General features: G+C 41.4%; 1 protein-coding gene across 6 annotated transcripts in view; it reads left to right on the top strand.

Moving 5' to 3' along the window:
- The window catches only part of NCOA1 (nuclear receptor coactivator 1), a 179979-nt gene extending 177657 nt beyond the window's left edge, over positions 1–2322 (top strand). For 3 of the 6 annotated variants that reach the window (XM_035000687.1, XM_035000689.1, XM_035000688.1), the window contains one exon: positions 1386–1556. In XM_035000687.1, the coding sequence (XP_034856578.1) occupies positions 1386–1556 (171 nt within the window). Of the gene's footprint in view, positions 1–1243; positions 1301–1385 lie in introns of all 6 variants that reach the window. The other 3 variants (XM_035000690.1, XM_035000691.1, XM_035000686.1) reach the window with 3 other exon arrangements.
- Positions 2323–13786: the final 11464 nt, after the last annotated feature.

The raw sequence follows: 13786 nt of genomic DNA on the forward strand, positions 1-13786 counted from the left end.
AAAAGAGCCCAAAGAAAGAAGAAAACAAATGGGAGCCTGTGGGGTCCAGAAGCAAAGCTTGGGAAATCAGGCAAAGAAGAGGATAAAGGGAAAAATGATGCTAATGTAACTAGAGGTTTAATCCACCAAGCTACGAAGACTCAGCTCAGAGGCTGTCTATCTTTTCTGAGGGAGTGTAGAGTGGAGGTGTAGATGGATCAAGAGGGAAACACATTGGGGACTGGACTGATACAGCAGTTGGAGGTTGGGACATTTGACATGTGGCCAATGAAGGTTGATGAAAACAACTTTTATTCAATTAGGATAGAAAAGTTTTCAGAAAAGCTGAGTGGAATTGACATAAATTAGTGATGAATGACCAAAAAAATGCATCACTAATCTAAAATACTTCATTTACCTATTAAACATGAAGCACAAATTTGCCAAAGGATTGAGACACTAACAGATGTACTTGGATGCCTTGGAAGGCATCTCAGTTCTTGGTCTGGAACATTTGCAAGTGTGATACTGGCTTTATTCAGTTCGACAAATGACTTTTTAATAAGGATGGTTGTAAAAACTAACTTCTGGCTTTGTTTTCCCAATAGAAAATGCTAGAACTATGCAACTTCAGACATTTTTAAGGGATATGTGTTTTATTACTGAAAGTAGCTAAAGGGAAAATTCACACTGTTCTCAGCTAGTAATTGACTGTTATTTTTAGCTCATGTGTTTAAATGAATTGTCTGTCAGGAAAAAGAAGTTAAATATAAAATTGTTCTACTAATATTTTGCTGTAATTCAAAAGGCAATATGTAAAAGAGCTATGTAATAGTATATTTAGATACTACGCAAATCTTCTGGACATTAACTTTAGTAATGCTGATGTGCTATTACTGAGTTGTGGTGGTTTTTATTTTGCTAATACTGGGTTAAAGCCCTTAATTTTCTAACAACGTAAAGTTTTTTTTTATCCTACTAAAGTCATCCATAGAATGCTTTTGTAACCAATTTCCAAATTATATATGTGTGTGTGTGTGTGTGTGTGTGTGTATTATATATATATATTTTTAAACCCACCACTGGACACCCAGACTCTGACACTGGGCTTTTCCCAATCTTGGCAATATTAGCAGTGATGCTCATTTTCATTATTGATGGCAACCCTGTAGGAGGCTTGACCATTCCAATTTTGATTTTATTTTTAAAGTGTGAACTTTCCAGAACCCTGAGCAAAATGAGTGCAGCAATTTTCTTTTTGTAGGACAAGAAGACAGAAGAGTTCTTCTCTGTGGTGACTACAGACTAGAGGAATGCTCTAGTGAGTTTCCACTTCAAGTAGTACCCACTCATAAGCCGGGGGGGCAGACCCTTCTGTCTAAACACATCTTTTATTTGTGTTCCAGCAGGTGCAACAGGTTCAGGTGTTTGCTGACGTCCAGTGTACAGTGAATCTGGTAGGCGGGGACCCTTACCTGAACCAGCCTGGTCCACTGGGAACTCAAAAACCCACGGCAGGACCACAGACCCCCCAAGCCCAGCAGAAGAGCCTCCTTCAGCAGCTACTGACTGAATAACCACTTTTAAAGGAATGTGAAATTTAAATAATAGACATACAGAGATATACAAATATATTATATATTTTTCTGAGATTTTTGATATCTCAATCTGCAGCCATTCTTCAGGTCGTAGCATTTGGAGCAAAAAAAAAAAAAAAAAAAGGAATTCACTTTTGTTGGAAGATTGAGAGGTGTTTTTGTTTCTTTCTTTGTAAAGGCCTTGGATATTGAAAAAAAAATAACAAGGCAGAACAGTTGGACAATCTATTTCTTGAGCCAAATTTAATTATTCTTATTTTTGTAATCAGTCATTGGCTTCTTATCTGGATGAAGGCTTTTGGAGGAGAACCAAAATGACAAGTTCCAAGGGGAAGACGAAGCCCCACCTCTGCTGGCTCAGTCCTGACCCTGACAAGGAAGAAGGGCCCAGTGGGGCTTTGCCTGAGCCCGTCCACCAAAGGCTGTCCCGTGTGTCAAGTCAGCAGCCCTCCCCTTCCGACCCTGGCAGCTTGTGTGTACAATCAGCTTCTTCTAGCAACTCCCTATCTGTTGGCTTCAAGAGAATATTTTGCCTCCCATATGTACCCCTTCTTTTTTTAAAGATGGATTTAAACCAAGATGCCTCCAGGAACGAGGACGAAATGAGTATATTCACAGAGGAATCCAAAAAATACAGTTTGGGGGAAAATGCAATAATTTTTGATGAGATGGGTGAAGGACAAGAAGCGAGTTCTGTCAATTATTGTAGATACAATTTTTCTGATTAAATCTGGAAAAAAAGGCAGCCTGTTCTTTCTGCTTTTATTGTATTAACAGCTAAGGTAGCTAAAGTTATTTAAAATAAAATTAAATTTATGACCCAAGTAGCTTATTTTTCCCTTTAAATCTCACTGTAAATATATTTGATTTCTCGTAGAAATTGATTTCCTTCTGTTTAATTTTATGGTTTTATTATCATACTCTTGATTTTTCTAAACTTGTGTGTGAATATATCATTGACTGAATTGCAGTTACATTTGGCTAGCGATACTTCATCATTTTACTAACTGGGATGCCATGTACGGATTTACTTTGCAGTTCGCATCAAAGTGCCACTGCCAGAAAGAGCTGTTGGAGATGAGCTAGTGCACACTGCCCTAGAGTGTCCCTGGGATCACGTACCTTGAGACAGTGCAAGGAGTTAACACCAGAAGTGCACACGCTACTTGTACAGAGAAAAATTAGTCCTCAAAGAAAATTTTCCTGTGTTTTAGATTGACTGTGGGGATTTGAATTTTCATCAGTGCAAATATAAATTTCTCTATCCTACTCTGAGGCCTATTGGTACCGTATTTTCCCTTTGTGTCTTGTCACTCTGCCACGTCTTGTCTCATCCTGGCCTCTGAGTCAAGGATCCAGTGAACTGCCTCTAGTTCTAGAAGTTCCACTGCAAGGCCAGGAAAGCTTGAGAAGGGTATTGTGGAAGAAGCAAAGGTAGACCCCCATCACTCGCCTTTACCTGCGCCCCGGGCCTGTGAATGATGACAGCATCTGACATCGTGCACCAGCTACCTCTGCTTCCACGGCAGAGCAAAGGCCATAAGAACTAAGAACGGATGAGGAGCATGGACTCAGACACCAAGGAAGAAGCCATTTTCCCAGGTCCTCCTTTGTGCATCTCACCACCCCTAGTTACAGATAACTCCACTGAACAGCATCTACTCAGAAACTATACCGAATAAAAAGATTGCTGGAAGGGCTCACATGGGTAGCAACTATGAAACAGAAATAGGACACTCAGTTACAAAAATTATCTTTTAGTTTTTCAGAAAATGCATCCCTGATTTCATTCATTCCCAGCTTGAACGCCCAGCCATATTACTCTAGTCCTTACCAAACTGCTCTAGGAGGTCATTTCTGTTTTGTTTGTGATATTTAGATGTGCAGACTTCAGGAAGTTCACCTTTAACTTCAGCATTCCAGATGAAGTTTCCTGACTCAGTGCTTTTGCATAAGGAACTAGTTTTAAAAAGTGGTAAGGAAAATTGGAGATGCTAATAACATCCTCCCCATCCCAGCTGCACCTTAAAGTATGCATGTCACCTTCAAGGTTTTATAATTGCACTGTTTGTTTTATGTATGTACAGATTAAAATTATTGCTACATTTGAGGAAAATAAAATTGCTTGCTTCTATGTAATTCCTGTCATTCCACAGGAAATTCACTTTTCCAGCTCCTGAATAGAATTTGTTTAACAACCTCCTGGGTTGCCTCTTCATTTACAGGGAAGAAATGAAACCTACATCCTGCAGGAATTGCCAAAGCCCCAGTGACTAATGAGTCATTAAAGGATCACAAAAGAAAGGATCCCTGAAGCCAAAGATCCTCGAAGGCACCCTGATATGAACCAGTGAAAATTGGAAAGGGTCAAAGTAAAGTTGTGAGAGTGGGCAATGAGGAAATCGTACCTTTGGCTGTTTGCCCTATGATTCAACACACGGGTTCTGCTGTTTCTGGACCCAGGAGATGGAGTCGGGCAGCCCTTCGTAGCTACAGGACACCATCTCCATCACTGTTTTTTATATAATAACATTTATTATTAGTATGCAGATTACAGAGATGTTGAATCTTACTTAAGGAGGCTCCTTCATTTTGCCCTTGCATTTTATAAGATGTAGGCTCTTGTCTCTTGTTTGTGTGTTTTTAAGCAGCCTAAATACACTGGCTAAGTAGGCCAGGGTAAGGAGGGTAAACAAATGTGATTCTAGAAGGCATTCCACACACAGTCCTACATATAAATAGACACAGATTTGGTGGCTGCTCTCTGAAGTCATGCTTACAGGAGAATAAAAGCTTTTTTCCCAATGTTGGGATAAGGTAAAAATGACACTTGGCTTAGATGAGTCTGAACATTGATTTAAATTTATGCTAAGGTAGGGGTGGGAAGGCCACTAGAAAAACTAATAGAAACAACTGAGGGAAAAGTGAGGTTGCTGTAGAAGAACTTCCATCTTCTTTATGGTTTGGCCAAGATAGGTTCATACCTAGAAACTGTCTCCTGGGCCCTGAGAGTCAAAGGAAAAGAAAGGACAGTTGTCTATTTACAAAGGAAGCTATGCTGATTTCCTCCTTGACATGAACTACTCTCACCAGGAGAGCAGCTCCACTTGAAAAAAGTGAATGATTCAGAGCAAGCTTGATCCTTGGCCATTCCTGTACCTCTGAAAAAGATCTTGATGATTTAATTAAGCCCATAAATTCTTTTTATTGGAGAAAACTGCCAAAGGAAGCATTCCTCCATCCAGAACCTTTTCTGCCAGCACTAAATTAGTTTTCTTTATATGTTTTATTTTCATTGCCACAAGAGCTCTTAACAAGATTAAAGAAACCCAAAGCTCTGGCCTCATTCAACATGTTTTATTGTCTTTATCCAAGGCGCTAAGATGTGGAAGAATCCAGAGAGGGACGCGAACCCTGCCCTCCCAGAGCTTATATCCCATTGGGGAGGACATACGTACTTCTAATCACAATTGGACTAAGTGGTATCAAGGAGAGTTAGAAGTTGCTTTGTGAGTGAAACCTGGTCTGGAGGGTCAAGGAAAGTTTCCTTGCCGAAAAAATGGCATTTGAGGTATGGTTTGTAGGATGAAGAGGAGGGAGCTCAGAGGGCAGAGTGACAATTCTGAGGAACTGCAGGTCATGGAGACAGGAAGGAACCTCAGAGAACTTTTTTTTTTTAATTGTTAACCAGTTTCTGAGTTCTCATAAACATTAGAATTAGGTCAGCTGGTGAATTGGAAAGTAATTGAAATCAGCCCTTGGCTCCAGGAGAAACATGAACCAGGCTTTGGGACCCTCACTTGGAAATTGTGGCAGCCTATAGCGAAGGTCTCTTCCATAACTAGCCCTGTCCAGCCAGAAGCATGGGCTTTTATATCTTTTTTTGCCAAATGGGCCACAATAATGTTGTAGCATTAGGGGAACATTCAGGGAAAACACATGTGCTTTTAGGTTCATTGTCTCATTCAATCCCTGCGGTCCTTTTGAGAGAGATGTTATAAAGAGAAAACAGACTGAAAGGTTATGACACAAAACATGGTTTATCAGGGGAATTGGAACCTGAAGCCAAGTCTTCAGATTCCAAATTCTGGATTCACCATCCTGGACTACATGACGGAGGACTGCTTCAGAGTCCGCAGACGTTAATCTCACTGTGTGGCCTCGAGCAAGGCTTTCTTCTATGAAATAGCTTTTTTTTTTTTTTTTAAGATTTTCTTTATTTGAGAGAGAGAACGAGCAAGGGGGAGGAGCAGAGGGAGCGGGAGAAGCAGACTCCCTGCCGAGCAGGGAGCCCGACACCGGGCTCTATCCCAGGACCCCAAGATCATGACCTGAGCCAAAGGCAGCCACTTAACCAACTGAGCCACCCAGGCACCCCTGAAATAACTTTTAAAAACAGGCCTTGAAAACCAGGGTGGGTTGCGGGGGAGCCCAAGGGCTAAGAAGAGAGGACCTGGTCCTTCAGAGGTAGTCCAGGCCTGCCCTTCAGAGGCCTAACTGGGGCTGAGCTTTGGCATCAGGTCAGGAAGATGTCCCACCACAGTCTGGGGAGAGGCATTCTAGCCTGCATAATCTAAACAGGAAATGAGTTAGGGGCTCTGTGAAACCACAGTGTCAAACACTTAGCTTGAAAGAATTTTGGAAAACGTGGGCTCCTTATGCAGCAGGTATAAATGAGAGACTGAGGATCACTTTTGTGAGGCAGGGCCCCTACAATTCCTCCTAGGAAATTTGGTTTCTTGGATCACATCATGGAGGCAAGAAATCACTTTTCTCTGGCTCTGGAGCCTTCTGCAAACAATCTTTTTCCTCTGCTGGAGTTTGGCTCCGGTCTAATCATTTGTATTTGCCTCAGAACTTTGGTCCTTTATGCAACCAGCAGAACCAACCAATGCCCACAAGTATCTGTAGCAAACCTGAGACATTCGCTTGAGAAAAGAAGAACAAAAATGTTTACAGGAATAATTTCTTCTTTTTTGTAAAGTGAGTTAGCTTTTTTTTTTTTTTCCTAAGTAATCTCTACACCCAGCATGGCGCTTGAACTCATGACCCCAAGATCAAGAGTCACATGCTGTATCTACTGAACCAGGCAGGCACCTCTTAAAGTAATCATTTCTATTCCATCAGGTTTTCTTCCCACTCCAATGCCCAGAGGTCCTAAGGTGCAGAATAAAACAAAACCTGCTACCAAGGTTTATATATTCCATTTCTGATGATCTGTTGCCGTACAGATAACTATGAAAGGTAGTGTGGGAAGTACAGAGATAGTTGCCTGAAGCTGCTTCCTTCCTAATAATGGAGACTCTGCATCCATTAAGAAATACGTTTCTACTCTGCTAGGCAATATGCTAGGCTGATACTCTTGCCCTGATAATTTCTTAGTTTGTACAGCACTTTCACATACAATAGGTCTTTTTTTTTTTTTTGCCATGCAGTTTTTTAAATTTTATTTTATTTTGTTATGTTAATCACCATACATTACATCATTAGTTTTTGATGTAGTGTTCCATGAATCCCATGAAGCAATTAGAGTCTGAAGCTCAGATTTATGGTCAGGTGGCTGGGAAATTCTGGACACAAGAGTCAACCCTTAGGTTTTGTGATGAGACCTGCCGTTCTTTCCACTGCGCAATACAACTGTTAGAGCAACAGAACCTAGACAGTGACACATAAAAACTGGGAATCGTGATGCGTTAACAGTTATTCTTAGAAGCTTGTAAGGATTTCATTTTGAAAATAAAACTGGGCACTAATTTTGATTTTTTTTTTTATTTTAAATTTGTGTGAGGATGATAGTTCTCAAGCAAGTCCCTGTACTCTCCTGAGCAATTTCATCTTTTTCTTTGATCTCAGTACCACTTACATTGATAACGCATCTTACGTCTACTCTTCTAGCCAAGATAGGCCTCAAGATCCAGGCCTGAATTTCCAGCTGGTGAACATGACCACGTGCATGGATTCCACCACCCCAGCCCAGCACCTCAAACTCAATCACAAACAAATCACTTACTTCCCCACAAACACATTCTTTGTCCGTTATCTAGATTAATTGCATCACCATCCTATTAGTGGTCATTTTCAACAACTTCCTCCCACTCATCTCACCAAATTGCCACCAGTTTGCCTCTGTCGTATAGCTATCTTCTCCCTTCTAGCCCCATTAATCACAGACTGAATTCAGGACTTAATTATCTTTCTTTGGATGATTACAGTAACCACCTCCCCACCTTCTACCTTCATCTCTCACACAGTCTATCAGAGAAGTCTTTCTGAACACAACCTTCAGAGTCTTTTAATGACTGTTTCTTTCCTATAGTTGATTTGAAATCAACCTGCCTTTTAAGCTTCATTACCCTCAACGTTCTCTAAACAATCCTGTCACACTGATCTGGTCTTCATCCTTGAATTTACTACCTTCGTTCTCACTTACATTGCCGTATTCATTCTTTTTCCTCAGCCTTTAATGCTCCTCCTTTCTCCTCCCTACTTGTCCCTTCAAAGCTTCAATTTAGATCCTTTCTAAGAAGCCCTCCCCTGATCCACACGCTTAAATTAGCCCCCTCTTCTGTACTGTCTTGCTCCAGTGTTTGGGCCTCCGTTGGCACTTGGTTAGGTGTACATCTGTTTCTCTTCTCCAACAAATTATAAGCTTTTTATTTTTTTTTTTATTTTTAAATTGTAAGCTTTTCAAAGAAGAGGTTCAAGTCTCTTCCCCCGCCCCCCCCCCCATGCCGAGAGCCTTCCACACAGTAGGCTCTGAACTTCTCATTGAAGAACTAGATTCAGAAGCAGTATTTTAAATCAGGGAAAGGAGCTGATGGACAGAACAGGCACTGAATTGTCTTCCTAGAGTCTGGATTGTTGAGCTAATGAAAAGTTGCAAAAGTGTCCCAAGAGTCTGGGGCGCCTGGGTGGCTCAGTCGTTAGGCGTCTGCCTTCGGCTCAGGTCATGATCCCAGGGTCCTGGGATTGAGACCCGCATCAGGCTCCCTGCTCCACGGGAAGCCTGCTTCTCCCTCTCCCCCTGCTTATGTTCCCTCTCTCGCTGTGTCTCTCTCTGTCAAATAAATAAATAAAATCTTAAAAAAAAAAGTGTCCAAGAGTTCAAGATAAGGTCATAATTCTATCCTGATGATTATTCTCTTTTTTCATGAAATGTGAGCCCCACATATTTGGGGAATTTGAAGAACATTAGCTGTTACCTTTAATACTTCCCCTTCTTAAGGATGGTGTTTTTATAAAGTTAATGCACATGTAAGTTACTCAAAAGTAATACTTTTATCACGCTCTGAAGCTTTGTGCTGATGTTAGCAATTGTATTTTAAATGAGAATTATTTAGTAAGCTAGACTTTTAAAGTTCAACCAAAACCAGCGGGGAGAAAGGATCTACATAGAACATTATTTAAAGACTCATGCACATCTAAGCTTAGGCTTTAAAATTTCATCCTACCTTCTCTTGCAAGCTTTTTCCAAGCCTTTTATTAAGGACTTTTTCAAATGCGTATTAAAGTAGAAAAAACAGTATAATGAACCAGTTCCAAGTTTTAAAATCAGTCTTTGATGTGATTTTTATAACCCCAAATAAAGAGATGACTTCAGGCACTCTGTCAATTTCCAGTTCAAAATTAAGTTGTGGTTAGCTTTGGAAACCTTCAGACTTAAGAGTTTGTTTGTTTGTTTGTTTAAAGATTTTATTTATTTGACAGAGAGAGACACAGCGAGAGAGGGAACACAAGCAGAGGGAGCGGGAGAGGGAGTGGTAGGCTTCCCGCGGAGCAGGGAGCCCATTGCAGTGGGGCTCGCTCCCAGGACCCTGGGATCATGACCTGAGCCGAAGGCAGGCGGCCAATGACCAAGCCACCCAGGCGCCCCAAGAGTTTGTTTGTTAAAGTATTACACAATAGCTACTTTAAAGAATGAGTATTTTAAAGAAATAGTAATAATAATTTATATTTTCAGTCAACAGATACTGATTTCTTGCCTACATTTGTCATTTACTATTCAGGCACTGGGGCTACATCAATGAGGAAAATAAAAATCCCTGTTCTCACAGAGCTTGCATTCTAATGAAGGTTGATTGACAAATGAGCAAAATACGGGGTGTGTCAGATGCTTAGTGCTGTGAAGAAAAATTAAGTAGGGAAGGAAGGACAGAGAGTGCCTCTGGAGGGGAGTGGTTACAGTTTAAAACAGGAAGGTCAGAACAGATCTTCAGAGAAGGTAACCTTTGAGTGGACCTAAAGGAGGTGAGAGAGCGAGCCATGGGAATAGGGAGAAAGAGCTTTCTAAGAGAGGTGTGAAGTCTTGAGGCTGGAGCTGAATGAATGAGAATAGCAGGAGATGAGGCCAAAGAGGTGAGGAGGGCCAGGATGGTGTAGGGTCTTGTAGACCAATGCAAGAACTTTGGCTTTTATTCTGACATGGGGAGCCATTGGAACATCTTAAGCAGAGGAGTGATGTGATCTTACTTGGGTTTTTAAATAATCACTTGGGATTTTGTATTGAGAATAGTTGTAAAGAAAGCAACTGCAAAAGCAAGTAGACCTGTAGGAGGCTATTGCGATAGTCCAAGCAAGAGATGATGACTTGGACCAGGATCAGAGCACTGGAAATTGTGGGAGGTGGTCAAATTCCAGATGGATTTTGAAAGTAGGAACACACACTTGCGGACATTATCAGATGTGAAGTGTGAGAGAAGAATCAAAAGTAATTCCGAGGTTTTTGCCCTGAGCCAAACTGGAAGGATGGAACTTCCATTAACAGAGATGGGCGGGTTTAACTGTCATGATCAGTTTGATATTCCTGTTAGACATACTGGAGGCAGAGATATCAAATCAGCTGTTGGATATATATGGGTTTGAAATTTAGGGGGGTAGTTGGAGCTGCAGATACAAATTTGGAAGTTGTCAGCATATAGCTGGTTTTTAAAGCCAGGAGACTAAAAGATGAATGGAACCCAGTTCTCTCTCTCTCTCTCTTTTTTTTTTCTTCAAAGATTTTATTTATTTGAGAGAGCACACATGAGCGGGGAGGGGGGGTGGTGGGGGGAGGGCAGAGGGAGAAGCAGGCTCCTCACTGAGCAGGGAGCCCAATGACATGGGTCTCAATCCCAGGACCATTGGAATCATGACCTGAGCCAGGGCAGATGCTTAACTGACTGAGCCACACAGGCGACCCTAGAACCCAAGTCTCTTAACTAGGCCATTTCTCTCATGTTAAATAATCATGCCGAAGTAGGGTGTATCCCAGGAACAAGATGGTTCAATATCTGAAGTCTTGCAATGCAATTCCCCACAGTAACAACAGAGAAAAACCATGATTATCTCAGCAGATGCAGAAAATGTATTTGCTTTTTTAAAAACATCCTATAAATGAATTTTTTTTTTTAAATCAGCAGACCTGTGGCAGAAGGGATCTTCCTTAATCTGATATAAAGTATTTGCTGAAACTCTGAACAAATAATATACCAAAGGGTGAAGGTTTAAAAAAATTTCCATTACGGTCAACAGCAAGTCAAGGATAGTTGGTAACACTGCTATACGTGTGCTACAGGTACTCACCCATGGAAGGACCTGTTCAGACATCTCCATAATGCCATAAAATGAGAAAAAGAAGTAAGCACAATGATTGCATTGAAAGACGCGCAATTGTCTGAGATGATAGTTCTATAGCATATACTTCGAAGGTATTGTTTAAATAGATCCTTAAATTTGAGTTGTTTAAATAATTCCTGTTAGGAATTACTCACATGTGAGGCGAAATTACATAGCCATTAAGTAGCAGAGCTCAGCCTGAATCTCAGGTCTTCTGAGGTTGTCACCTGCCTGGCTTTTGTCATTTGTACCATAACGAAGTAAGATCATATTTCTTATGGTTCAATTTTCATTCTGCAGCCACATCATCACAGTCGTGCCTTGATTATCTCCAGGAGCCTCCTTACTGATGCCCCAAGTTTCCTCCCCACTCATAGCAAATACATCTTGTACCTGTTGCCAAGTCAGTCTTCCTCTTGGATCCTTGGCATTCCTCCAGAATTCCTTACATCCAATGCTGGGAAGGAGGCGGAATACTTTATCCCCACTTCCGCCTTTATAGAGTGAGTTAAGGAACATAGAACCCCTGGTTGCTCCACCCTTACTCTTCCTCATGCAGGTTGAATGAATAACCCACTTGGTGGATGATTGCCTTTGATCCATGTTTCTCAGTTGGGTGGCACTAATCTCTCAAAGTTTAATAGACTGAATGTGGGGGATTTGTTCTATTTGTACTCTGCAACTTTGGTGATGTCTGCTCTGTCTGCTCGCTCTCCTTAGGACAGGAAATTATCAAGCCCATTTAGGCTATCATATAAAGCTGTATCTTCTCACCCATTGATAACAAAAGTGGTATTTTATTTCTCCATCCATTTTTTTAATCATATTTATGAAGAACCTACGTTCAGAACTTGGGTGCCACCTATTCGGCCTTTGCAACACCCCCACGGCTAAAAGCCGGACTTAGGCCAGCATTCAAGACCTGCCAAACCTGGATCTTAAAGTAGAGAAGTCAGGGTTAAGCTTAACATCAGAGGGCAGCTAAAACTGCCGAGGGCGAGGTTCTCAGCCATGTCTCTACACTGACACCTTCCCATCAGGGACTTTGGTTCACTATTGCCAAGATTCTCAACCAGGAAGCAGTGCACACTCCTAGGATGGCATCTCAGAATCTGTGGGGGAAGATGTATGCTGATTAAATGACAATAAAACGTGATTTTAAATGCCCCTCCAGGGGAGCCCTCTGCATCGTGCCGGCCCCATCAGAAGCAGTGACCTAGGCATGGATTCTCAGCGCTACCAGCTCAGAAACTCAATTTTGTCAGCTCATCCAGTGATAATCGAACTCTAGGGTATTGAGTCACACAACTCATAGTCACAGGAGGCTGATTTATAATCTGGAATGTCAATTAACCAATTTAAAATGGAAGATACAGCTTCCCAGCACTTGAACTACTCATGACCCCTTTTCAAACCCCTTTCTAGTAGTGAGATGGCTGAAAACCAAATTAGTAGCCAACTAGAAGAGGTTATGAGAAAACTGGACTGACAAAAGACCTGGTTTTCAATTCCAGTTCTGCCACTGACTTTGATCATGAGCAAGTCAAAGCCTTTTTGAATCTATAAACTTGAGACAAGGTGGCCTGCATCGCAAAACTGTCAGGATTGATTCGCACAGATGGAAGTCCTTTGTTAATTTCAAAACATTTTTCACATATAAGAAACTTGCCAAAGTATAGGAGATTCTTTTCAAGGATATATCACCTATCCTCGGGCTTCCAGCACAATCTTTGCTTTATTGGAGAATACTTTTTTTTTTTTGGTAAATTTGGTATGCAAGGCCAGATATACTGTACTTCGCGCCAGATTCTTGCTCTCCATCTCGTTCCTTCCTGTAGGCACATTATACACTACCATAATGGGTTGGTTCTAAATCACACACATTTATTCTTCATCTTTTAAGCTGACTGCCTCCTGGGACCAGGCTTCTTCTAGACAGCACCGGAGTTTCCAATTCAGTAGGTCTGGGGTAGGGCCCGAGAATTTGCATTTCTAGCAAGTACCCAAGTGATGCTGATCTAGGGACCACATTTCAAAAACCACTGATATAGCTCAAATGACAATGGTCTGAGCTTATACTCATAAGATTGGCTGCTTCCCTGCTACTAGCTTGCATTCACTCAGGATCAACTCATGGATTCCTGTCCTCTCCCCTCTTGGGTAGAAGTTTATGCTATTTGACCTCAGATCTCAAGCTTCAGGGATTTGCCTGAGCCGTTCTCTCTCAGCTCTATAGACTCATCTCTCTCTCTTGGCTTTATCACTATGTCTTACAGCAGAATTCAGAATTTAAAAAAAGTTTTCTAAGATACAGTGTCATGTGGAAACATTTTCCTAATAGCAAGGAGCGCTTCATGGATCTTGGATGGCATCACTCTCAAGCAGAAAGGGAATTAGACAATGGGGCTTACTTGACCGAAAGCTCTTTGAGGGCTGTGTCTTATACTATCTTTCTATGCTTAGGTTCTAGCTCCAAGTGCCCAGGCACTGTTCTAATGGGACCTGTACATACTAACACATTTAATCCACATAGCACTCCCATAAATGCCTATTGTACAGATGAAGGAATGGGGCTCAGGAAGTTGATGGACTTGTCCGAATTCACACAGTTTGAA

The sequence above is a fragment of the Mirounga leonina genome, unplaced genomic scaffold (assembly GCF_011800145.1).
Source record: "Mirounga leonina isolate KUSES-001 unplaced genomic scaffold, KU_Mleo_1.0 Mir_125, whole genome shotgun sequence".
NCBI classification, from domain to species: Eukaryota; Metazoa; Chordata; class Mammalia; order Carnivora; family Phocidae; genus Mirounga; species Mirounga leonina.